Source organism: Poecilia latipinna, unplaced genomic scaffold, assembly GCF_001443285.1.
Source record: "Poecilia latipinna isolate Pla-1442-1.1 unplaced genomic scaffold, P_latipinna-1.0 Scaffold267, whole genome shotgun sequence".
NCBI lineage: Eukaryota > Metazoa > Chordata > Actinopteri > Cyprinodontiformes > Poeciliidae > Poecilia > Poecilia latipinna.
The window spans coordinates 340,183-367,938 of NW_015112883.1; the positions used below are offsets into that span (position 1 = coordinate 340,183).

Sequence of the window (27,756 nt, forward strand, 5' to 3'; positions counted from 1 at the left end):
AGAGGAGGAGGAGAGAAGAAGAAGAAACGCCTCAGAGGCGACAAGAGAGTAAGGAAGCGGGGAAAGTTGTGAGAGGCGAGCAGATGGACCGGAGAAGGAAACGGGGATCTCCACTGCGCTTTTAGGAGGGATCAATAAAGAAATAAATGAATCAAAGCTGGTGATTGAAAGAAGACAGGGCGCGTCACCGCCGGTGCGTGGACGCGGACGTGAACAAGACAGCAGCGGCTGTGGGTCCCGTCTCCGTGTGGATCTGGCTCCTCATGCGCCGCGGCAACTTTTAAGGGGCCTCCGAGAGGAAAAAAGGAGGCGAAGAAGAAGAAGAAGAAGCTTTGGAGGAAGGAAGAAGCTGATCGATAAGCTCCCGGGGAGTCCCGCAAGCGCAAGCCGGGGTTTTAGGCGTTGGCAGCCGGGCAGGGGAGTCCCTCGTCATGGCCGGGGCGAAGCCGGGAGTCCACGCGTTGCAGCTGAAACCCGTGATCGTCCACGAAGAGCTGAAGAAGGGGAGCAAGTTCATCAGATGGGAAGAGGTGAGGTGCTTTCTGCTGAATCTGCGCTTTCAAGCGCATAAGTTAGTGATCAGCGTGTGTGTATGTGTGTGGTGTTTTTCATAACTAACAGCGCAGGTGTGCGTGGACCGTGTCCTGAACAGAGGAGCTCACTGTACTGAAAGTGTGTTAATGCGATACTCTGCCTTAAAGAAAAAGAAAGAAAGAAAGTCCCTTATAGTTGCCAGCAGGGTTTCAAATGCGCCGTTTTGTGCTGACTTCTAGTCGAGCCGGTTTCCCCTCACCTTTACGTAACTTCCCTCAACTTCTGCGTCTCTGGAGCACCTGTCTCAGCAGGACGCGTTTGAGGGGCGTGGGGGAAATCACGCTCAGGATCTCACCTGAAAATATCATTAAGCTTTTTTAGACGCGCTTCCGCGTATTTTCGGAGTCTTTTAATGCGACCGCAGATGTTTGTTTCTCCGTTTTTACCTTCCGTGTGCTTATCCTCGTGTCTGGCAACCCTGGCACGCACCGACAGTGTCAACGAGTGAGAGTTGCAGGGTGTAAGGGCCTGATCGGACCCATTAATGATTAACAGAGGCTCAAGCTGCAGACCGCATGCAAAGAGTTTGTCTCTGTGTTCAGTTGTGACCGTAAACGTTTCGGCTCGGAGGGGAATGCTGCCCTATTTGCGCTCTTATTGCGATCATGTTTCGCAGATAGATCAAGTTTGGTCACCTGCAGGAGCTCAAACCTCTCAGATTTAAATGTATGCCGTCAGAAACTGAGCTGAACATTTAAAAATGTTTGGGTTTGACTGACTTTTCTAACTTAAATATAATCATGCTTTAAAAAAAAATAAAAAAATAAGCTGGAACTGATTCAGGGCAGTAGTTTTAAAAGTGAGACAACGTTTAAATTTCTGTCACCTCAGATTTTACAACATCATCATCATCATAATTAATTTATTTTAAGGTTTTTTCCAACTTTAGAAAGTGAGTGTTTAATATTTCCATCAAGCAAAAATTCAGACTCAACGCAGCTATAAAATAAAAAAATATATGTACCACACGGGCCTATTATAATTACGGTTATAAGAGGATTAAAGTTTATGTTTTAATTTAAGTTTGTAAGTTGGAACAGAAACGGCTCAATTTTTGTGTTTCCTTCATAAGTTCAGAATTTGTTGCTTAAGAAATTCAATAAGTTAACCCTAAAAGCTCCATTTGATTGCAGGCTTGTAAATAAATTATCACCACAATAAAAGAACATGCAGTTGTATTTCCACCACTTTTTAAAAGTTTATAGAGTGGAACATAATCTCTATCACTTTAAAAGTTAATAAATTGGTCCCTGTGGTTCTACTCCAGTCACTTTTAAAGTTCGCAGAGTGGAACATGCAGTAGTTATTTTAAAGTTTATATATTGTTTAGTAGTTTTCTGTGAGGAACGTTGGTTGTATTTCCGTCACGTTTTCATATGAAGAATCAGATAAATTTTGTGGCTTTAGCAGTTCAGATAATGAGAAAATGTTGATGTTTCTGTCATTTAGTCAGAAGTTGGGTTTTCTGGAAGTGAAACTTTTGTTTGGATTTCATCAGTTTAAATGTGCAGAAAGTGAAAACGGCAATTACATCGCCGTCACTTTGTCAGACGCTCAGACGTATTTCTGTCACTACGACAGCAGAAAATGGACAAACGCTGATACTTAAATCATTTTTATCCCTGTGGTTGTATATTTTTGTCTCTTTTTGCGTGCTGTCTGCTTGAAGCTGTGTCCCATCTCTGTAATATTCTTTTTTTTTTTGAAGATTTTGTTGGCTCTAGTGGCCTTTATTTGAAAGTAGTTCGACAGGAAAGAGGGCAATCAGAGAAGGAAGACATGTGGCAAATGTCGACAGGACGGGAATCGAGCTTGCGACCACCGCCATGAGGGCTAGGGCCTCAATGCTTGGGTTGTGCTTTGCCCCTGCGCCATCACAGCACCCCCCCATCTCTGTAATATTGACCACAGGCTAAAAGCAATGAACAGTCATCCAAATCTTAAAATAAAAGACGTGAGGGAGCTCAAAACACCAAATTTGGATTTTTATCTAGTTGACATTAAATTTAATTTGATTTCCACTTGGTTCTTTTTGACACCAACAATCTCACTGAGGCTAAAAGCTTGGTCCAGATATTTAACAAAGATTTAACCAAATTATAGCACATTGTCATGTCATTGTGTGCATCGTATTGTCTTCCGGAGAAGGGTTTTTTCTTTCAACTGTGACTGAAATGTGCTTTTATACTTCCTTTGCTTCTCCAACTCTTCCAGTTTCTCTCAGAGGGAATTCCCAGGAAATGCTTCTGCTGCTGATTAACCGTGTGAACGTTCAAAAACACGTGCAAAATGCCTCCCTGCGCGTCGTTTAGCGTCCCCGTTTCACCGCTTCACGTCCCCCTAAAGAGGCAGCAAATAAAAGCACAGTGTTCTTTACTCATGACGGTCACTGTGTGTTGAAGCGCACCAGTCCCTCCTGCAGAAAAACAGCCAGACTTTGACGGTTTTCACCAGGTCTTTTGATTTTTTTCTGGGGTTTTGGAGCATCTGTTTTGCGTTTTTGTCTGTTATTTCATTATAATTGTTTGATCACATGAATGTGGCGCCTTTAGAAAGGATAAAACCAGACCTGTGGAGGTCCTCAGTTTGATTCCTGCTCATTTTTCTCTCTTTCTTTTTTATTTTTATGAATTCACACAAGGAAGTACACCAGCAGGTGTTCCTCATATTTACTCAAATGTGGTAAGCTAATTTACAAATGGAAACCCCTGACATCACCATCATCTGGGCTTCCCCCGCCTGAGGGAAAGTAATGTTAGTCTGTTCAGATTTCTAAAAACCATCAGATGAAATTTAGCAAGTCCATATAATTTGGTTAATTTACCTGTAACAGTTTATTTTGATTTAATATCAAACACAGAGGGGAAAAGTTGGTGTTTTTATGCAGCGTATGTAAACATTTGACCTTACATGGATATAACCAATTATAGTTTCACATCTACTTCAGAGTAAGTTTTCTTCCAGCTGCTGACCTGGATACGTTGCCCTCGGCAACCGCTGATTATTTGATTTTTGACTAATTTTGCAGTCATACAAATGTTGCCTTATTGTCCATATAAAACAAGCTGTGCAGTTTTCTTCATGTAACAGTTGTTTTTTTTATTTATTCATTATTTCCCCAAGGTGTTTGGTTTTTGCATTCATTAAGTATGTCATTTCTAATACATCAAATTGCCATTTTGGACACAAAACCTTCCAGAAACCCTTTAAATTACGCCCAGTGCCGAATTTACAGGGATGAGGGGCCCTGGGCCGGAGCCAGTTTTGGTGCCCTATTCAGGAAAAAATATTATAATTGCACTGTAATTTAATATTTAAATTACAGTGCATTGACATATAGACTTTTAAATCAGCTGATGTTAACTCATTCATGGTAGGTTTAATATAGCCAATAATTCAATGTTGTTTCCAAAAAAATCAACAACTTCAATCTGAATTTTGTTAAATTCATAAATATCCTTAAATAGTACAGTTCACATCTATTAGTTTTATATAAAGTACAATGTTGGCAAAAAACAGATTTATTACAAAAATAAGAATCTTTGCCCTCCACTAGCCTCCCAGAGAAATTGGCGCCCTGAGCTACTGCCCAGATGAGTCCTTTCATGTTCTCTGACAAGTAATCTATTAGATATTGATTGGCACAAAGTTATTGTGGTTTAGGGATTTGTTAAAATGTGATAAGAACTGGTGTCCAGACAAAGTGCCTTGGGGAACTCCTGTCTGTTTACATCCAGTCCCCTCAGTTCGTCTCCGTCTCCATGGATCTGTTTTTTTTTTTACACTTCAACTTTCTCTGATAATCTCAACTTTTGGTTGCATTTTCCCATTTTTGTTTTTGGTTCTAATATTTCCTCTGTCTGTAAAATTCACTGCAGAGTTTTCCAAAGGCCTTCAGGCTGTGAGACGAACAGAAAGACACCCTGACTCATGCAAGGACGGGGGAGGAGGAGGAGGAGCAGGAATGCATTCCAAATTGACTCTTTCTTTCGTGTTTTGGCTCGCGTACACATGTGCTCGTATGTGTTTGTGCACGCCTGGTCTTCATTTCTTTTTTTACTGGTTGTGTGTTGAATGACTTCCTGTTTGAGCTTGTTGTGAGGCTCCAGAGCCAAACCATTTTTTCCCCCTTGGTTCTGTCGCGCTGCTCCAGCCCGGCCCAATGCAGCCCGGCCGCAATTCAATTTAGGCAGATTCCAACTGGAATCCAGTTAAAATTCCTCCTAAACAACCAATTAAACGAGGCGCTTCAGACTGCTTGTCTGCAGCGCAGCTTTGGAGCGCCGTCAGTGATTTGGAAATGAGGTTACACTGCAGCTGAACTCTGGGATTTCTTTAATTTTAGTGAATTACTCAAGAAGCGCAAAATTTTGCTTATATTTTGTTCAATAAAACTTTTCTACCTATTTGTTTTTTTGGTTTGACCAGATGAGAAAAGTTGCATAGCTCATTAGTTTATCCAGTTTAATGTAGTTACTTTAATCTGGACCTGCACACACCGTCACATGGAATCACATGTTACCTTTTGGAAATCTGACATCCTTTTAACGTCCGGGCTTCTTTTCATATGTTCAGCTAAATTCTTGTCATGTTCAGCTAAATTAGGCACGGAGGACCATAAAAACATGCATTTCGGGCTTGTACTGAATCAGTCCTACAAGCCACGCTGCATTTCGCGTTAGACTTTAATTTTCAGCCAGAAATTATCCTCTTTTTCCTTTATGTCAGTATTTCTGTGTCAAACCAAACTGAAAAACATGCACTGTTTTCTCCAATATTCAGGCTTTTGCTTTTCTAATTTCCATCATTTAGTCTGAAAGGCCTTTTTTCTTTTTGCCATATAAACAAGCCTGTTTTAGTGGTGCAGACACATGCGTAATCTGGGCCATTTTCTGTTTGGCTCTTAGCGGGTTTTAATCTAAATTACTCTGAGGTCTGTTCAGCTGCAGGGCAGATGGTAATGCAGCTTGTTAAACCCGGCTGCTGCAAGTTTAGGTATACTTTTCATTTTTTATTCCTTGCTTCTTTTGAAGGGATTACATAGAAGTTTGATATTTTCTCTTGTTTATAAACAAGTAGCTGCAATAGTTTAACATGGAGATCAAACAGCAGGAAGTTGCTGTGTGACATGAAAACGTGAAAAATGCTCAAAATGTCCACAGTGACCCACAGTGAAATCAAAGCGGCTGCTTTTCTGAGTCCAGTCCAAGCGGAAAACTATTTAAAAGCTGCTGTTTTAAAGGTTTTACCGTAAATCTGATTTGGGCTGAATATCTTCGCTGAAAGACAAACAAACAAATTGCATAACCTCCATTATAAAGATAAAGAGGAAACATTTTTACATGGAATTTAGATGCGGAGCTGATTAGTTACCTCTAATTGGTAATTTGTTACCAAACGAAAAAAGATTTGGTGAACTTGGTTTACTTTAAAGTTGATGTGAAGCTGTCATTAGCCTAAAAAGCTAACTTAGGCCACGTACACACATTAGATCTTGATGCTCACGTTAAATTTGTTGCTGAAATCCAATTGTTTTTTTTTTTAATTTTTGTAGCATGTTTGGTCACATTACTTATTGAATGTGAGAACAATCAAACTTCTGTATGAAAGATTTGACGTATTCCTATCAATGTTGGTCGTAAAAGATAGCATAAGCTAACATTTTGCTACAAAGACATACAAAACCCCTTTATTGTCCATATTTACAACCTATCTGCCATTAACCCTTAATATCTGTGCTCTCTGCAGAAATGTTATTATAAATCATTTTGGTAGGAAATGCTACCAGCTAGCATTTCCTGCTAAGGCTAACTTAGCTAACCTAGCTAAGCATAAAAACCACAAAAGAAAATGTTAAATTCCTAGTAAGAGGGTTTTAAGTATTTCCATGAATGATGAGCCGTTGGGTTTATTTTTAGCATGAAAATAATAAGTAACGCTCCATCTTTGGTCAAATTTAGCAAAGCTGAGTCTTTGGCTACATGTGGTAGTGTTTCCAACCAGTGAGGTTATAGTTCTGGTTTCTCATATCTGTTTTGCTTTCAGCCATTTTTCAGTGAGTATTAGCATGTACAAGCACGGAAAAAAAAAAAAAAATCGGCAAGAAATCATAAATCAGAGTTGAGCATGAATGTTTCCTGAACAGACAAATTCCCTCCATGTTCAGACTTGTACTTCTGCTTTTATTATCACGCTTTTCCTATCAACTTGGCATCAGCATGATCTTATCCTGGCCCACTATTTGTTTTCACTCAAACTAAAACCCAGTACTTTTAGGTTTCCATTTTCAACGTTATGTTTTTATGCAGACTCGTCAGTGTTTGTGGGGGTTCATTCTGGGTGATGTGTTGCATGTCGATGCAACAAGTCCCGATTTCTCAGATGTTTCAGAGATTAGAAAAAAAAGAAGGACGAAAAGGGAAGGATGGTGTGAATGTGTGACACCAAGTCTAGAAACGCTCCTGACATCTTGTCAGGTTGGTGAGAAACGAGCCCTGGATGCAGGGAGGCCGAGAGGTGAAAGGTCAACCGTAGCCACATGTGAAGTGTGGTGCTGACATCTCTGCTTTTGAGCTGTGGTAATAATTTGACCTCCATCCATTCCAAGCTTTGCTGCTCATGTTTATCTGACGACTAATCTCTTCCTCATTCATTATTGTCATTTCTTGCTCTGTCTTTTCCCCACTCTTTTGCTTCCTGCCTGTTTACGTTCCTGTTAAATTTGTTTCTGGTCGAGCCTGTTTCTTTTGTTTTCTTTGAAAGAGTAGATGATTTTAAAATCTTATTAACTTTTAACACCAATAACCCTTAAGGTTTAGGGCCACCAGAAAAAAACAAAACAATAATTTTTACTTTTTTCTAGGAATTCTGACTTTAAACTCAGAATCAGAATTGTTTATATTGTTTATGGAGACGATTTTAGTGAGGATAAATGCAACAAGTCAGAAGCTATTTTGTGATTATTTTCCTATACCAACAACATAATTGACATTCCCCTGAGAATGTTTTATTTATTTTGATTTTGACAGAATTCTGAGGGAAAAGTATGAATTTAGATGAGTCAAAATTCTGAAAAGAAAGCAGAATTTTGAGCTTAAACTCCGACTTCTGAATTTAAATCGTAAATTCTGAGTCTGAAGTCCGAATTCTGAACTTTGAAAGTCAGAAATCAGAATTTTGAAAGTGTGAAGTCTGAATAAAATTCATATTTTTACTTTGCTCAACACATTTATCAGATGTATTAACTGTTGAATTAAGCAAAAGCTTATATCTGTTCTGTAATATTCTAGTACATCATTTGTCCTGTAGCTTATGTTGGAGTTCAATTATTATTTGAAAGACATTAGAAGAGTTTATTCTATTTAATGGTGTTTTAAAGTCACTTATAACTCTGTTTTTTGCAACCAGAAGGTATTTTTTCCGTTTCATTAGGTTTTTGTTTAGCTTGGAAGTGACAAGCCTGCAGTCATGTAATCCTGTGATGGTGCATTTCTGCAGTTTATACTAAAAGCTAATGTCACCTTAGATGCTCCTTTACCATTTTCTCTAGAAACCTTAGTTTTTAAAATGAAATTTATAATATTTTTATATTTTTGTCATCTTCAATGAATTGACATAGCTGTTGAAAAAAAATGAGCTGTTGAAAAAAAAATAGTTTGTAGAAGACCAATAAGCAAAAACCTGACATTAAGTCCAAGATTATGAATGAAAGACTTGTGTAAACTCTTTATTTAGTTGATAAAGTTTCACATTTTCTATATGCAAATGGCAAGAAAGTAAATTATATTCCTAACAAAATAGACTTTTCAGGGTTTATTGTGTTTTATGTAGATGCACACTAGGCCAGTCAGGTTAGCTGATTAGCATTTTGTTGTTTTTTTGCATGTAAAGTGATCAGAAAAGTGGAAATTGCCTCTACACACAGGGTTATTATTGATTGTGCAGAACATTTACAAATTAAGGGGTCCAACGGTAGAAAATACAGCTTGATCAGATGAAAGTTAAATGAGCGGAGTGAAGAAATAAAGTGCACAGCACGTGCCAGCGCAGCGAGAGCAGCAGCCAAAAGTACTCAGGGTGAACACAAGCAGACCCAGCTAACAGAGATCTTATCGAGACTTAGCAAAAACTGCCGGTTATTTAGATTAATCACTATTTATCTGGTGAAATCACTATCGTCGTCATGCGAGTCTCTTTCTGTTTAGCTCATTTCCACCTCTGTCGTCTCCTCCCTCTTTTCTCGGAGGAGTGTAAAGGTTACCGGCTGTCCTCAACTTCCAGCATATTGCCAAAGCAGCAGCTGAACTATGGTCACACAGATCTCACCAAGCACAGAGAGAGGCAGGGCGGACCAAAGGTGCGCTTGAAACCGGCCACTTTTATCAGCTTCCACACTAATGGCTTTCTCCTGACTCACACACTCACATGCATAGTAGAGCAATGAAAAAATGGCTGCGCTGTTGGGAAATAATGTGTGTGACTGTCTCTGGTACATTCACTGACTTGATAAAGACCTGTTTGTGAGGACAAGCCCAGAGGAACTCTCTTTCTGAGGGTTTAGAGGCATAGTGTGAATTAAGTTTTGATTAAGGCAAATAATGTGTTGGTAAAGATTGGGATTTTATACAAAACTTCACTTTTTGGATGTTTTTGTGCTTTCATTTGGGTCTCAACTGCATCTAAAACCAGTCTAAGCACTTAAAAAACATCCAGCCATTTTTTGGAAATAATTTAATGTTTCTGGAAAATGAACTGTTTGACGGAAACTGTGCTGTTGCCTAGCAACCCAAGCCGAGCTCCAGCATGTTTGGTCAGCTGGTTTTACTGCTGTATGCTGTGTTTTGTTGTTGACTTACCATTCAGAAACCACAGAGGAAAGTCGTTAGCTCCTCGACCTTTCAGGGCCAGCTAAGGAAGATGAGTGGAATTAACTTTTGGTTACCTAGCAACCTCGGTTTAAAAAAACTCACTCTTTGGTTACCTAGCAACAACCTGCTGAGTAACTCGTGCAACAGCAGCTGCCTCAAAGCTGCTTAAAAAAAAAAAAAAACAGAAACGTGGAGTAAAAATGGGATAAAACGGGAAACATCACACCACCAGTTTGTCAGTATTTTAGATATTTAAAACAAAAAACTAGTAATAAATAATCATCTATTAACTGATATGAAACTCTTATATTGTAATAAGTTTTTCAGCCAAATTGTCCAGCCTTAGCTAGCAGCCATGTTGGAGTGTAAACGTTGAGTTGGGGGGCGTGGCCAGCAGCAGTTTATCTGGATTTAAAGTGACAGGACGCCCTAAAACAGCTCATTCTGAAAGGAGCTCAAAATAAGAACTAAAATCTCATTATCCAAGAATGATTTTGTGAAAAAAATCTAATGAACATGTTTTGTTTAGCCCATAGAGCTATCCTAACATGTTCAAGGAACCATGATGGGTCACCTTTAAGAAAAATGTTTGGATTAGAAATAAATGCACTTAGTAAAATGAATGGAAGTCGATACAATGTCCTTATATGGGTAGGAAGACAAACTTGTGTACCCTGGAAAGGTTGTGATTTTTCAAGAGGTGCTCGTTATCCGGTCGGTACACATCAGCCCCAGGGTGGTCTCTCCACTCCGACTCTGGGTGTTTGACAGTGAAGACTAGTAATGAAGATGTTTGTCAGAGGGGGTCAGGACATTAGGATTGATGGAGGGTCCAGAGAGCCTCAAGAGGCCTTTAGGTAGTTTAAGACAGAAGAAACTAATGTAGATGTTTGCAAGCTGTGTGACATGAAAAGGCCAGTATGAGGAAGCAAAACTAGACTTCAGAAAGCTCCGACATATGGCTGTTAATTAGGGAGTGGGCTCTGATTATAGACCTGCCACCCATTGTCACAGAAACACACCGTGGGGGTCATGTACAGTAAACAAGGTGTGGGAAGAGGCCATTCTCTATTGATTTTCTTGGACAGGGCTTTCCCTTAGTTTCAGAGGGAGCATCAAGCACAGCTTAGAGGTACATGTAGGATGCATTCACACCAGTTTAGTCCACTTCAATCAAACTCCGGTTGGTTTGCCACAAAAGTCCAGTTTGTTGAGTTGAACTCCAATGCGGACACAAAAAGCGAACTCTTATCTGCCTAAAAATCAAGATCTGGGTACTATTAAAGAGAACTCTGGTTCGGTTTGAGTATGTATGTGAACGCCAAGCGGACCAGAGACCGCTCCAAAAGCAGGAAGTGGACTATAGCGCAGGGAATTCTGGGTAAATGCAACCAAAACGAACGTGAGAATCTAGAGACTAGTCTTTTACCAACAACAAAAAAGAAATCCTATAGCTGCTAAAATCTTACGCCACTCCATTTTTGTTGCCATTTCATAACGAAGGAAGTTGCACTCCGTGTCTTCTTCAGAACTTTTTGTATTATTTCCTTCAGTGGTTCTTGGTGCAGCGCCACCAACGATGAGGAGGGGAACAAGTTTTTCAAAGAGTTTGGATCGTTATACACAAAGTAGTGTGAAAGTGAACTGCAGCAACTGAAAATGAAACAACTGTTACAATCTTGATGCCCAATTAAACCTGCTCTACCAGACTATCAGGAGTGAAATCGCTCTAAGAGAACAGCAGGTTTGAACGAGGAAAAACTGGGTCTCTGAGTTAAATTCATATATTTTACAAAGAAGCAACCACAAAACCAGTTGGTGACCATAACTGGACAACTTCAGCTTAACCAGATTGTCCAGTAATGGACTGGACTTGAGTCATAATGCTGCAGTCAGTTGTTTAGGTTTTTCGTCAACATTTTTACTGGACAGATAATTCCAGATTTCCTGCATATCGCTTTGTAAAACGACAACGTATACAGCAGAGATTGTGTGCGACTTCTGTCCTGGCACTTCACTGGCGACACCAGAACACTGTGCCATTTACGGGAGGCCAACACACCTGGAAATAAATCATGTAAAGTAACTTAGGTAGATAATTGAATAAATACAGATTTTTTTGTTTAGCTAATAATAAGCATGTTTACAGTAATTTTATAAAGGTTTTTAATAATGAAACAACAAATCAGACTTTTGTGACCCGTGAGTATTGCAAACTTGACAACATTGGCCTAATGTAGTAAAACGTTTGGACGCCCCCGACGTAGAAATATTATTTGTAGCTATTCAGTGCCGCAGACATTGGAAACTCATACTTGGTGACATTTGTGTAAAATACCGTTTTTAAAGATTCAGTCTGCAATTACACACAATTAAATACAAAAATGAAAAATGAGTCCCTATGGAAATTCCAAATAATTGGTTTAGGTTCAGTAATCAATTTAAGACAAGCTAAATGTTTTAAATTGTGATCAAAAGTTTAACTGAATTAACAAACTAAAAATCATTTACATAACATTTTAGTGACATAAGGAAGCATTGAATGACACTTTTGAGTATATTACGATTGAAAACCATCACAAGCAAACAACTGTTGGCAGCAACGTATGTAAAACCGTTTCGCAAGTCATGCAAATTGAATCCAAACACAATGATGTGCGTGTGCCATAATTTGCATGCATGTAATTTTATCCTCCAAACAGTTCTTACCAGAACTTAATCCAGACATAATAAGGATAAAGTCTATACATCCCACATCTGAGTGTGAACAATGCTTTTGTTTTTGCTCCAACTGGAAATTTGTGACCAACTGGTTGAAAACAGAATCACTGGAGAACCATTGTAAACACAACAGCCAACTGGTCACACAAACTGGGACCAGTTGGATGTTGTGTGTTGTGAAGCCAATGACCAAACTGCTGGACAACATGCAAAATAGGTAATTATCAATAAATGACAACAATTTATAATGGTGTACAAAAAACAAAAACAATTAATGTATAATAATAAATAAGGCACTAAAGTCCAAAGATATTTTGCTAAAACATCACATTTTAAGCCTGGGTTTAATTAACTTACATTTTCCGTACTATAAGGATGCATTCACACCAGCCTATTTAGTTTGCATTCGCATTAGCCCGTATAGGAGACTGTTCCAAAAGCAAGAAATGGACTATAGCACAGGGCATTCTGGGTAAATGCAAGCACAACAAATGTGAAAGTCTAACTCTAGCGGGAGAAATAACTCGTTGTCAGGAGTTGGGGTTGGTAGTGGTGAGGAGAGAATGCAGAGACCCAGGTACGGTGAAAATGATGATGAATTTAATAATAACAAAGCTCAGAACCGTCCAAAACAGGCAGCACGGCGGAGAGACTAGCACACAGCTAAACACCGGTAGCAACTGAATACACAAAGACTGACACGACGAGCTAAAGCCGACACAGGACTTCACAGTTCTACTGTGCCGGCAGACGAACCATCAAAGACAACGTAAGACAGCAAAGGACCTACGTAAGACAAGGACCCGACAAAGAACACAGACAACAGGTGAGACTAAATACACACGGGGTAATCAAGGGAACGAGACACACCTGGGAGACAATCAACAGGGAAGACGCAGAGACGGAGACACAGGAAGCGCACTGAACACACAAAAAACACTAAAAATAAACACAAAAACACGATCATGACACTCGTGGCCTTTTGCTAACGAAAAAATAGAAATGCTTCAACTGCTAAAATCTGACCCTACTCCATTTTTTTCTTACGTTTTGTGAAGAAGGAAGTTGCGCTCAGTGTCTTCTTCTGAGGTTTTTATGTTGTTTCCTCTAGTGGGTCTTGGTGCAGCGCCACCACAGGCGAGGAGAGGAACAGTTTTTCAATTAGTTTTTCAATAGCTTGGCACAGTGCAGTGTAAAATTGAACCGCAGCAGCTGAAAATGTAACAAATGTTGCAGTTTTGGTGCCCAATCAAACCGCGTCTACAGGACCATCTCTGTTACTTACAGTTTTAAATCTCTGTGTTGCTTTTGTGCTCCATTGTTTCTGCTCACATCATCTTTTTATTTAAAAAAAGAAAAAACATTTCTCCAACTTGGAAGCCAATCGAGGAGTTTTTGCACCGTTTAAAATGTTTCTGATCGCAAAAGTGTTATCACAGATGTACAATCTGCAGTTGAAGCTGAATAGAAAGTGGTTTGTTTTGGGGAAGTAAATCTGTCTCACATTAAGCTAAACTCAAATTGGATTAAAGTTACATTTTTCTTGTAATGCTCCAATTTGCTGTCAGTGCCCAAGTGAAGCATTTTCATTTCCTGCACATGCATTTAATAGAAAGCAAGGTTCTGTCAGTAATTATGATGTTGAGTTACTCTGGACAGCTAGGAGTGCTTTTAGCTCAGTTCTGTTGTCTTTAAAGCTTTAGCTCAGCATGCAAAAAGATAAACAAACATGGCTGTGAGTCGCTCAAAGAGGAGCGCCGCTCCACCGTTTTCGGCATCCCATCGCTGTCTGAAGGGAGCCTCTGCCATGAGGTCAGAGCCTTAAGATGGTAATCACAGCAGCACATTTGGGACCGTATGGCTCCCCGGTTGTCCCAGTGAATAAACCGAGGTCAGGAGTTCAGTCATTTATAGAGCAGAGTTCACCTTTCGTCCCAGTTATGCTCATGTTACTCTGTCAGGGGGGTTATGTGAAGACGGACCAGAATTTCCTTCTGGTTTTGGCTTCAGAAGGAGATCTGATGTCTTGTTTGTAGCAAATGATTCACTTTTTTTTAAAGAGGAAAATTATTGCTGCTTTGTGCAGCTTTATGATGTTTTCGAAAAGGACCAAGGTTAACCTTATTGCTCTTCTAACTCAGGAGTCTGTTAAAAGACACGGAGAATTTACAACCATTTATTGTATTTTTATCACGTTTTTTCTTTTCCTCTCTTTCTTTCTTAAAATGAAAATGACATTAATTGGCTTTTCTTTCAGTCATCCTGTCTGTGAGTTGCATGACTATTAGGGCCAGGCTACAGGAATTTTAGCTTTATTACAAAAGTACAGTCAAAATATTAGCAGAATAAAGACACAAAATTAAAATTTAGTGAAAAGTCTTAATGAAAAAAGCTTACTTATGATCTGACCTGAGCAGCTCAGTTTGTGTGAATTTCTTTTCTTCTTCTAAATATTCTAATTTCTTTGTTTAATTGAGTCAAAGTCCTTTTACTGATATTAATTTGTTCATGATGTGTTAAAAGATTAAATATTTCCTTAGTTGAAAAACTTATACCAAAGTATAACTTCACAAGATGCTCAATATTTCTCATTTTCTGTTATTTCTTGTTTTTGTTTTCATAAAATTACTACTTCATTCTCCTAATATTATGACTGTGTTCTTGTAATTTTATGACAATGTAAAAATCATAGCTTGGCCCTAATATTCTGTCAGAGTTGACCTGATTTCAAAGTCCAAATAAATAGAAACTTTAAAACACACTTGTCAACCAAGATGGCCGCCGTGAGTGCGTTGAAATCCCTCTGAACTATGGAAACCCAGGGAAAATCCTGATTTTCCAAAAATTAAATCTTTAAAAGCCAAAATTTTGATTTATCGATAAAGTCGATTCTGTTTCCCAGTCCTACAACCATTTATGTTCAATTATTTTCATGCTTGTAGTTTCCTATGTTAATAAAATGAAATTCAGCACAGTGGAGAGTGATCACTGCCAGCAAAAACGAATTTGAAACTATTACATTCTGGCGTCTGCTCCAGTTCTGACCAGCATTATTACTCTAATGCATGTCTATCTAAAGAACTGTGTGGTCATGATGCTTTATATATCCTTTTCAGTTGCTGTTTTGTCTGCTGAGGTATCCGAACAATTCAAAAGCTACTTAAAACAAATCTCTTCAGACTTTCTGCAGTGGTTTGGTGTGAAAAACTGGTTTTTACTGGTAGGATTACTTGTGTATTGTTTCAGTTGCTAGACAGCTTTTATACTCTGTTTTTAGAGCTCTTTATGTTTTATTTTTGACCCAGTTACTTGTAATTCATCGTGCTAGACTTGTTTATATACCACTTGTGGAGCACTTTGGTGCATCTGGGATAGTTTTTAAAATGTCTAAATACAGTGATTATGAGGGTCTCGCATAGGAGTAATGCAGCTATCAAAACATTGTGCCAAGAATACACTTCAAGTTAAATCCACATATGACATAAATTGACACAAAGAGTTAAAAATTGTGTGGATAGAGTGAAAAGTCTTCCTTGTTTACTTGTTTACTATAACAAACCAGTGTTTCATATACAGACATTTTTTTTGTAATTAAGTGCTCAGTTGGTCTGTTTTTGCCAAGAAAGCAATCTGTGAAATTTCGAGATTACATTCCTGCTTAGGGTGGGGATAGAACTCAACCATCAGGAAACCGAGGTTTTAAATTACTCATCAAGGTTAAATGATTAATGTTTGATAGTTTATCTTTCATATTTTAAGGTTTTCTTGCTCTAAAGCATAATTATTTGTGCTCTTTAAGGCATCCAGTTATACTGATAAACAACGTTATGGGGGGATTATCAATTTAGGACTGATGTACAAATCTGAAACACTTAAAATTTTAGTTTATTTACATTGAACTGAGATGCCCCATCAGATTTTATTCTGTTTTTCTGACTTTGTTTCTTCTTTTTCAACCTTTTTCTTTTCCCTCCCATCCTTTCCATCTTTTCCTGCCTGGTTTTCATCTTCCCTCTCTTCCTCTCATCCTTCCACCAATCCAAACCTTTGCTCTGTTTTATCTTTAGCCACCCTTGGAGCCTAAAGTGAAGGTACGTTCTTAGTCATAATAGCTAATAATTGTAGAGCACTTAAGGTTTTATTACTAGCTTCACATTGAGAGTGACTGCCTAAAACCTTGGCACACCTTGACACTGGTATTACTATTATAAATAGTAATTTTAGAGTCGTATAAAGATGTGGTTTGTTTTTGCTTCATTCTCAGTTTGGTTTCTTGAAATTATTTCGTGATTTTCATGCTTGAATACCTAACATTCAGCTATTACAGATAATATTTTCGTGTTTTTGTTAAATTTCCACCGTTATTGCTGCTCTTTTTCTAGCTGCCTGTGCTATCTCAGCTCCGGTAGATAGACTGCTTGACGGCAGACACATTCAGGTTCACTGTATTTATTCTAACAAAAGACGAAATCAAGATGGCGGCTAACTTTAATCCAGAAGCTTCTGCCCAACAGTTAACAGACAGAAAAAAGGGGGAGGAGCTGTCAGTTACCGGTTGCTACGGTAACCACCAACTGCCAAGAGCAGCATAACGGAACTTAACACACCAATAAATGTCTGGATAAACAACTTCTTCACTAAATAAAATGCATTTGAGGAGTACATAAACAAAATTTTGACATTCCTCACATCTATAATGTTAAAATAAAACCCTGCTTAGTAGTGACTGATGTCCTTGAGACATCCGTCACTTTAAAAACAATCTGCATCGTCGGTGTTTTCCGCCATGTCTGTGAGTGTAACTGATGAGCCAGTGTGTGTGTGTGTGTGTGTGTGTGGTCCACATTGTAAGACTCCATAATAATGATGCCATTGACATGTTGATTTGGGTTTCTGTGCCGTCATTATTCTGAATATGAATGAGACCTTCAAGCTGGCTGAGGACCAAAACAAATGTTGCTCAGCATGAAACGCAAACACATGGTACCACAACCCGATGTCACAGCTGCTGCACGTGTCGTTTCAGTCACTATTTACCCATCAAATTACTGTTTTTAAATTTAACTTGATTCCTCAACAACAAATGGAGATAAGATTGATATTTTTCTCTTTTACTTGTTAGAAATCAGTGCTGCTTTGAATATTTATGCTTCTGTTGGTTTAAATGTCAGTAAAAATCGGAGTGAAGTTGCTCCCCACACTGACCTTCTTCAAATTAAACAAAATTGGTGTCAAATGTTTGTGCGGCACAAATTTTTGCTTGTGCTGCTATTATTTAAAATGTATTATTAAATGCTTCCAAAGGTCACCAAAGATCAAACAGCCTGTCCACATTTACGGAATAAAACAAAACATGGTGTCAGTAAACTGTGGTACGTTTGTGCAACAAAATCTTTTGTTTCTGCTGTTATTTTTAAGATAAAAAAATAAAACAAAAACAAAGGTCACCAAAGACCAACCTGCCAATCCAACCCACATTAAAACAATCAAACAAAATTTATATAAATTAATTGTGCTTTGCTGGTGCAGCTAAAATATTTGCTTGATCTTGCAAACCCTGAATCGGATCGTAAAACCAAACTAAACCTTTGCTCTCTGGTCACCAGTGTGATTTCTCTTTACTTTAATTACGTTGTGAAAAGATGTCTAAAAAATGTCTTCATTCATTCCTTCAGTATTTGGTAGAACTGACTTTTCTTGGTTTTCTATTGTTATTAAAATTGCAAAAATGTCAAACTTTTTTCTAAACAATCATCTTAAGGTATTTGTGTGTAGAATTTTGAGAAAAATAAATTAATTATATTTCTGATAAGTGTCTATAAACGGATGGAAACAGGATTTATAAACACCAGCTATTCAATGTTTATGAACATGATTAAAATTAACAAAGTAAAATTGATTAAAATTGCTCAAACAATTTTAATCAGTTTTGGGTTTCTATATTCCCACATTTTTCTACTTTTGAGTAGAAAAAAGTTGGCTAGTTGATTTAATTCAAATTAATTTTACCAATAACTAAACTAAATCCTCTACAATTTAAGTACATTAAGAGATGTTTTGATTCATAATCTTTTAGCTGTGCTTTAGTTTTATGATTGTCTTATGTTATCAGGTTGAGAAACTACATTCTGTTAGGAAATGAGCAGATGTGTTATGATTGCTACTTAAATATTAGAGATGCAAAACTAATGCTCAGTTTTGCTCTATAAAAAAGGAAGATTTTTTTTCATTAATCCTCTAAATGAAGTAACAGTGAAAGAAATAGCATCCACAACCTAAAACAAACCTTTTAAATGTCCATTTGCTAAATCATGAGATGTCTTTTTGTTTTGTTTTATATTTGCAGCCTTAACGTCTGGTTTTCTGTCCTTCAGGATTCGGCCAACTCCACACCCGTCCTGGGGACCCTGAAAGTCGACGAAAATGGGTTTTACCTGACGTGGATAGCTGGGGGCCAACAGGTAAGACAAATGCACAGAAAAAAGCCTCAAATGTTGGTTTGAAATGGAAAAGAAAATGATTTTTTATTTATTTATTTATTTTTGCTATCTGAGGAAACCGAAATGGACCTTGATGTGCTTTTAATGTCCTAATATGAGCGAGAACATTAACTTGTCCACTTTAACACCGCTGTATGGAAAATAGACCGACTTCCTCTGTATTGCTTTATGTTTTTTAACTGCTTCTCCTCCTCTGAGCTCCTATAAAGTCTCACATTGTGGTTTTCCTGTCCATTAGCTCCATCAAAATTGGTCTGTTCAATTTGTGGTGGGTTTCGTGTTTGTCTTCTTCTCCTTCCTTCCGCCTCCTCCCCGATGTCGTTGTGGTCTTTATCAGTCTCGTCTCTCTTTCGCTCCATCATCACCACTTCCGCACATCCATCCTCCCCTTCATATCTTTGCTTGGCTGCGTTTGTGTCTCCATTAGTGCCGTCATATTAGATTTGACATTTTGGGCATTTAGCTAATTGGTCGGATGCAATAAGCAGCGGGCTGGTAGGATGATTCCAGATTTTAGTTGCGATTGTGTTCCACAGATGTATTGCAGATGTGCTTAATCATAATTGGGGTAATTTTGATGAACTAGTTTATTGTAAGGAATTATTTTTGGCCTTGGTATTTATTTAATTCTCTTCCATTAGATAGAAAACACACATTTGCCGTAATACCAGGTTCTAAATTTGTCATTTAACCATTAAAATTTCATTAAATCATCCAGTGATTTTTTTTTTCTTTCTCCACCCCTTCATAAAAAAGTTGCTCCTTAAAGTTGAAGTATGTCACTTTAAAAAGAAGAAAATTGTTTTTATGTGTGGGGTTTTTTTTTTTTTTACATATTGGTTAAAATAATCACCACGTTGTGACAGTATGAGACAGATAATCTGTAAAAAAGATTAGTCTCTTCTACCTCCTCCTGGAATTGCTATTGTCTGAAGAAATGACCAAAAACAACCAGTCAGAGCCAGGAGGCGGGTCTTAGCGCTGTCAATCAACCTCATAAATGAGAAGCTAAATATGCTAATGGCGGAAAAACAACTCACCGTTATCCACCGTCACTGGTAGAGATTCTAGCTAATTTTAGAGAACAGTGCGCACACAGGCATGATTGACAGCGCTAAGACCCGCCTCCTGGCTCTGATTGCTTGTTTCTATTTAGCATGAGGAGAAGCCAGAGTAGCTTTATTTTTTTTCATAGATTATCTATTTTATAATATTCTGTCACGACATGGTAACAGATACAACAAATATGTAAAGAAAATTAATTCTAAAAGTTACATAGTGCAACTTTAACTTTTTAAATAGTCGTTCTGTAAATCAGAAATGAAAAACTGCTCGAATTAAATGCAGATGTTGGAAGAAGTGACGTTATTGCTGTTTCATGCAGACTTTCTTTCTCTTTTGATTATATAAAGTGATTTCAGATAAAAGTTGTGAAGCGGTCATGTGGTATTTTGACACAATATTCAACCAAAGTTTGGTTTTAAGAGGTATCTGCCGAGGAAGTCGTCCAGAGAAGCAACATAATTAACCCAATCCTCCTCCTCACACTCAAACTTTGTCCGTTTATCCGGTCGGCATGTGTGCTACGACCCGCTGATACCAAAAATCTCTCACTATGTTGTGTGTGCATGTTTCAGATTGTGAGGCCCGGTGTTGATATCTGGGCCAGAGCTCACGTCACCCCGTCAGTCGACACGCGTGTCAGCATGTGGACACAGAGCTTTAAACTCTCATTTCATCCTGATGTGCTACACGTGTGTGTTTGTGGGAATGAGATAATGGGCCATTTGTCGCCGGAGGGGCAGCTGTGACACTGTTTAGCAGACAGAGAGACGATTACGTGTTGGATCCTTTCATAGAGATGAGATTTTACACAAAAATGGCTGCCAACGGAGTGAAGCTGGATGAGACGAGTCTCTGCTGCAGAATGGATGATTTGTTGGTTTCTTTGAACGTGGATCAAATTAAATTAATGATCATTATTAGTATTTTTTATGATTTCAGTTGATTTTGTGTCAATGTTACAGAGAGGTAGAGCGCACAAAAATCATACTCAAGCAGCACTACTTCTACATATTTTACAAAGTTGAAACATTTCCACATAAACAATTATGTTTGTAAGAGGAAAAAAAGCTAGTTGAGTTCTAACGGGTCAGAACATTTTAATATAAGAAAAACACAAATTTTATCTGCAAAGGTTAAAAACAAACTAACAATAATAAGATTTTAAAGGCTGAAATTAATTAAAGATGGATCATCCATCCATCCATCCATCCATCCATCCATCCATCCATCCATCCATCCATCCATCCATCCACCCATCCATCCATCCATCCATCCATCCTTTTGTCTGTCCATCCGTCCAACCAACCAACCTTTTATCTATCTGTCCAACCAACCTTTTGCTTGTCCATCCATTAATCCATCCATCCATTCACCCATCCATCCAACCAACTAATTTTTTATCCATCTGTCCATTCGTTGGTCGGTCCAGTCTCCACCAACAACAGTATCATGTTTTTATTGCTGTCTAATGTGTTTTCCATCTTCTTAAATAACAACCTTGGCTGATTTACTCACTGCTGAAAAGGTCAAAAATACTTTAAAAGACAAAATATTAAATTTGCAGGAGGATTTATGACTTCCTCTCCTCCTGTCCCAGCTACACTATTAGCAGGACAATAGTGTGTTTATTAATCAGCTGACTTGTCTGCAAAAAGAAAAAAATGTTATTAGTCACATTGTCTGACGTGGGTGAAAGACTGAGATGAGGACATGTAACTGAGACCAGCCTGACATCAAACGTCTCTCCTCCGCGCCACAGAGAGTGTTATTACAGAGATCCAGCGACAGAGTTAATGGTAGCTCTGTGACAGTGTTTGCCTGTTCCCTGATTACTGCTTTTGATTTATGGTAATGCTGGCATGACTGAGCCGGGTTAGTGTGGCTGCTATTCTTGTTCCAGTAGCGGGAACGCGTCTCGGTCATAGCCGCAGAACGCCCAGACCACCGAGGCGAACTGCTGGGAAATCCGGGAATTTAGGGCAAGGGAGTCAAATGATGTAATTTTATGTTGCTTTGGTTGCGCTGAAACCTAAAGCAGCTTTTTATCCGCTAACTTTCCATAAACTTGCCAATCAAACTGTTGTTTTTTTCTGCCTCTCTTTCTGCAAACTTTGTTGTTTTTTTTTCACCCGAAGCTCCTCCTGAATGTTTCTGAGTGTCGTCATTTCATCGATCCCAGAGTGAAGCTTTAATTCAGCCTCTGGGCTCCCCAGGAGGCTGGAGGATAAGAAGGAGGACAGGGCAACAGCAGCGATTATTAATGAGAGCAGCTAATGCGCCTTCACACAGACGACGAGGATATTCTGGATGGAAACCCATTTCTCTGAATAGAGGCGCCCAAAATATTAAACTCTCCGGTGCAGCTTTATTTTTTGCCGCTCCGCTCTTCTTCTTACTGCAAGAAGCAGATTGTTTCGACACTTTTACTTTTAGATTCTGCAACACAAAAATGTCACTTTTTTTAAAAGTGAGAATAGGTCTTTTATTTACAGCTGGGAAAGTGTTGGTGTTTATTGGAATTCACCGCTGCAGTTTGCAAAATGAAAAATACACATTGATATATATTATATATTCTTGAGACAAAAGCAACAAACTGAAGACTTTTGTCATCCAGATTTTGGTAAAAAAGAAAAAAAACCCCTGAAAAATAATAAGTCATGGAAATGGAAATTATTGAGTTCGTTTTAATGCATCAGGCATCTAATTGATTTATTAATTTATTGCTTAGATTGCTACAGGCCTAATAATAAACTACTGTGTATTTTATTAGCACAAAATGGGAAATAATTATAAAAAAGTCCAAACTTCTGTGTATTTCAAAACCAGCTTTGTTGCCAAGTTTGTTCACAAAAACAAGAAATTTCACTTCAGTTCATTTGGTTCTCAAAAAAGACCTTTAAAATATAAATCACAGGGGTTGCACCGATTCTGATTTTGATAGAAACCGATTTATTTTTATTTTTTTTACTGAAAGTCGGTAAGTTGTAGGCAGGTCCATCCGACAGAACAAAGGGACACTGGCTGGTTTCTAGACCTTTGAGTAGGCAGAAAACTGGGGGCAATTGATCAGTGCACCCTTAATAAATATCAACGTTTTTTCTTTATTGTAACCACGTGTGTGAATAGTGTATTAACAAAAGAAGAAAAGGTTGAATTGGTGCAAAGAAGAAACTGTCTTAGGTAGCTGGTTTTTAACTCAGTTTGAGCCATTTTACCAAACTGTTTTGCTCCAATCGCCAATAAAGACGTTTGTAGGAATCATTGGCTAAACACAAAAGCAAGCCACACTTTCCAGATTTTATTTTCTCTTCCTGCTTCTTCAGGATGATGTATCTTGTGTTGGTCCATCACCTAAAATCCCCATGAAATACGCTGAGGTTTCTGGTTGCAGCTTGATGGAGAGAATGTGGGGAAAGCTGCAGCTGTGTGAATACTTTTGCAAAGCGCTGCGGCTCCACAGATTTTAAAGACATAAACTTCAGATTTGGCTCTGACCACTTATGTGTACTTTCTCCTACATCTTCAGAAAACTTTGAACTGACAGAGCGGAGCTGCGGCGAGTTTCTGCCCGATAAATCTGCAGCGATTCTGACATTTCACTGCTCATATGTAAACGACATGGAGAAGTTAAACGGATTTATGGGTAGATGTTTCTACAGCGTGTAAAGTTTTAACTCCAAGTCCTTCCTGCTGGCTCCATCCATCATCCTTCAATTAGACACTTTGTGTTCCAATCTGGTTCTGTTTGGAGAACCAACCCTCATATTTCTCCTACATGTCCTTTCTCCCAACATCTCCTTTGTGTGTCTGCTTTGATTTATGGTTCCTTTCACCTATTTTCCAGCTTTCACTCCGTCATCCCGTCTTATCGTCATCTGCTTTGTGTCACCGTCTTGTTCTGCTCCACTTTGTTTAACGTTTTACTTCAAATATTTCAACACTTTTGTCTGTTTTCTTTTCCCAGTATTTGTCGTACCTCTGTCCTGTTGCTGACAGGACCAGCCCTCTTCCCACGATTCGTCTATCTTTCACATCTCTCTCTCTCATCTGCCGTTTCCTCCCTGCAGACCTTCCTCTGGATCTCTTTATCAGCAGTTCTCCATCTTTGCAACATTTTTTGACGTCCGGGATACAACAACCCTGACTTTTTCTGAGCCCAGATTTCCTCATGATATTGAGATCATTTAATGTAATCGTTCATTACAGATTTTCATATCAAAAACTATGCTTTGGAAATATAAATCAGGGTAAAATAGGGGTTCACACTATATTTTTACTTCAAAAAACCAAATCTTATCAAGTATTTTTGTCTAGTTTCTTCTCTGGTGCTTGAAATGATACAAATATTTTATAGGAGGTTTTGATTTTTTTTTCACTTACACAGGGAAAATGTCTTGTCATAAGAGGGAAAAAAATCTGCCTGTGGAACAAGCATTTTTCATTTCATAAACATTTTGTACATTTTTGTGTCTCTACATCTTAAAACAGCCCATATGCTTGAAAACAACATCCATCATTTCTTTTGGCAATAAGTTAATATTTTTTGGCGTCTGGAAATGGATCCAGACGCCAAATGTCACACTGCGCCGTTACCTAGCAACCCCAGTCAAGCCCAGACCTGTTGCCTAGCAACCCAAGCAGAGTTCCAGCACGTTTGGTCAGCTGGTTTCACCGTTCTATGCGCTGTACAATGGCTGCAAGAAAAAAAAAAATAGAAAGTTTAGTTGTTGACTTTCCATTCAGAAACCACTTGCTGCATCCTAATCAGTTGAGCAGGAGGCTCTACTTTTGCTTTTCAAACATCCGTTTGCAGTCATTTTCACATGTGAGGGTAAACGTTGAGTTGGGTGGTGTCACCAGCAACAGCTTATTTGGATTTAAAGTGACAAGATGCCCTTAAAAAAAAACTCATTCTGAAAAGAAACTTAAAATATTTATAACTGATCAGACTGAAATCTCATTTAGGAACGATTTTGAGGAATGAACATGTTTTGTATAGACCATGTACAAAAGATGTACATGGTCTATGTACATGTTTGGCATAGGATAGGATAGACCTATCCTAACTTGTTCAAAGCAGAATACTAGATTGCCTTTAAGGAACTATTTACTTTAAACAAGTTGCTATATCTTGTTGAGAAGCTCTTTGTAAGTTAGTTTTGTCTTATTCCAAGATGTTTGCACTAAAAACTAGACAAAAATACTTGGTAAGATGTGAGGTTTTTTTTGTTGTTTTTTTTTGCAGTGCAGTTTCTTTCACTTTGGCTTAAATGTGTTGGTTTGCTGCTGCATCTCTGAACCCCAGAAGGAATCCAGTTCTGGAGCTACTTCCCAACATTCTTGCTGCGGGACGTGGGGTCGCGTCCAGCTGAGGCTTCACTATAAACACAAACTGCATGCCAGCGGCCGCGGGTTGCGCAAGATCCCAAAACCAACATGCGCTGCACGCTTGCAGCCTCCTGCGAAACCTTCTCCTCGTGTCTTCTGCCTCTTCCACATCTTGGCGTTTGCGTTCGTTGGCGTTGTTGCTGAGAGTTTGCATGTTCTCTCTGCGTTTCTGCAGATTCTCTGGCTTCCTCCTGCAGCTCAGAAACATGCACACGAGGCGGTGGCCCCGCTGATCGTTGGCTGATCAGCCTTGCTGTTAGGCTTACCAAATTTTGAACAAAATCGTCAACAAACATTCATTTACTGGGGAGTTTACTGAGACATCTCTAACAGATCTTTACTTTAAACGTCTTTCTCAAAATCGTCACTAAACTAAAGCGCTGTGTAAAAAAAAAAAAAAAAGTATTCAATGTCATCTTAACCTATAATTAACTGATTAGTTGCTTATTGCAACGGGTTAACCATTTGGGTTCTGTTTTGATGCGCCCTAGTTGTGTTTGGACCCGCTTATCAGATGTTTCCCCTCTCAGGATAGTAAATATTTAGGTTTTGCAGAACAGATAGTCCAAATCTGAATGAGTCACTCAGGTTTCAGAGAGCAGCAGGATCTGGTTTGTTGTGAACACAGAAACCAGGAAGTTGTTGGGTTTCAGAGGTTATCGTGCGAATGTATTTGTTGGTTTAATCAAGCGTTTAATAAAGTTTAAATTTGGCTCAGTTAGGCTGTCCCCCTCACCTGAACACACTTTTGCTTTCATTTGGCTTCATCTTATTTCATTTAGTCTCCAAACTCGGCCTCAGTTTGTCCAAGTTTCTCACTGAGAGTCCTTGGACAGCTGGTAGCCATCAGAGGGATGAGGCAGAAGTCAGTCCTCTAACATAAACTAAAACATATCATTTCCTCTGCTTCTGCTATTTTATTCTTTCTGTTTTCCTTTCACATCACTTTTTCTCGGCTCTTCGGATTCTTTTCTCTCATCTTTTCTCCTCAGGAATTACTGCTGCCTAAATTCTTACGACAACACTTAAGATCTCTGCAATTCTGCCTCTTGGCGTGGGAAAGTGGGCAGGAAGTCACAGAGACAAACATCAGGGTGCTGGGGAATTTTGTTGCCCCTTTTTCCCCCTCCCACTTCTAATTTCCCATATGTTTTTAAGAATCTTGTGTTACTACTTCCCTTTCATGTTCGTATCACCTGAGCTGTCGGATGTTTTTCCTCTGGGACGTAGTAACACCTCTGAGGTGTGAAGGTGATCCGAGATTTAGAAATCCGACGTGACAACCACTCTGTTCAGATGTTTATACAGGTTTCAGCATTTTTCTTAAATTACTGAATTCATGGTTCTTGAATTATGACAATCACACTAGGTTAATCTTTTCTCCAGTAGTGGAAAATGGCTTTTAGCGTTGTTCACTAGCTTCCCAAATCATCACAACCTTTTTACCGGCTGTAAGGAACCAGACTTAACCATGGACGACAAATATTCAGACATAAAGAAAAACTTCAATTCAATAATACCAAAAATAATTAAAGTATCAAAATTCAATGCCAAAAATAATTCAGATAATTCATTTAAATAAACTTCTCACTATAGCCTGACGGCCCATCTACGTCTCATTTTGAAATTATTTGTTTTCTCCATGTAAGAAGACTCTAATTTCACTCCACTTTAATGTTAGACCTTCACCGTGGCATTTCAGTAGTTTGTAGTTCGTTGTGGACTGCATGTTGGGCGGCTCCTGCATCGTGTTTTGGACTTTACAACCAATGTTCTTTCATCTCAGGGTTTAGAAACAGGGTGTTCCAGCAGGACAATGGTCCCGAACTGGTTTTGAAAGGCTTTTTCAATTGCTTCACAAAAGTTTGACCTATACACCTCTACTGTATTGAATATTTGAGTACGCTTTTTATGGAGGAATAAAGCAGACCGTCATTAAGATAGCTACTCAGTCCTATTATTAATCTGTAGACTAGACGCATTGTTGGTGCCGGAAAACACTAATCCTATCAGATAAAGCAAACTCTACCAGTTCTACCAAGTAGAGTACCAACAATTAAATGGTTGTTCACACTGTAGCCTGAAGTGACCCAATTACGATTTGTCATTGAGTCGGATTTGTTTTGCCTTGGTCGTTCACTTCCAAATGTATGCGACCTGAAAGTGTCCCGCATGCGCAGTAGAGGGCGCAAATAACGCCACACATAGAGAGTGTGCGCAGTGTTTTGCCAACCGCCATTAAAAAAAAGAAGTGCTCAGTGTTTGCGGAAGTAAACATGGATGCTAACGGTGGACCATAGCTTACGATTCTGAAGTTGTCCAACCGGAACCAGGATATAAACAATTTAATCCTCATTATCGTCCACCATGGTTGTTGTTTTTCTTCACGCCTTTGAGTATCAGGACGCAGAATAGTGACGTTTGTCGAGTGTCAGTGATGTTCAGATCAGCTGAATGCGACCTGGCCGTTAGGATTCAGATCACGTTTGAAAAGACCAGTAGGTGTACAAGTGGCCTGGGTTTCATTAGAGAAAAATCTGATCTGTGTTGTCCAGACTGTCACACAAAGATCAGATGCAGGTCGCATTAAGGAAAAAAAAAAAAAAAAAAAAAAAAAAAAA

The 27,756-nt window shown here is 38.7% G+C and overlaps 1 protein-coding gene across 2 annotated transcripts in view; it reads left to right on the forward strand.

Moving 5' to 3' along the window:
• The window catches only part of plcb3 (phospholipase C, beta 3 (phosphatidylinositol-specific)), a 70,960-nt gene continuing 43,204 nt past the window's right edge, over positions 1 to 27,756 (forward strand). Inside the window, exons 1-3 of one of the 2 annotated variants that reach the window (XM_015033389.1) lie at positions 1 to 530; positions 16,250 to 16,273; positions 18,557 to 18,643. In XM_015033389.1, the coding sequence (XP_014888875.1) occupies positions 432 to 530; positions 16,250 to 16,273; positions 18,557 to 18,643 (210 nt within the window). In that variant the 5' untranslated portion in view covers positions 1 to 431. The remainder of the gene's footprint in view (positions 531 to 16,249; positions 16,274 to 18,556; positions 18,644 to 27,756) is intronic. The other variant, XM_015033390.1, reaches the window with a different exon arrangement.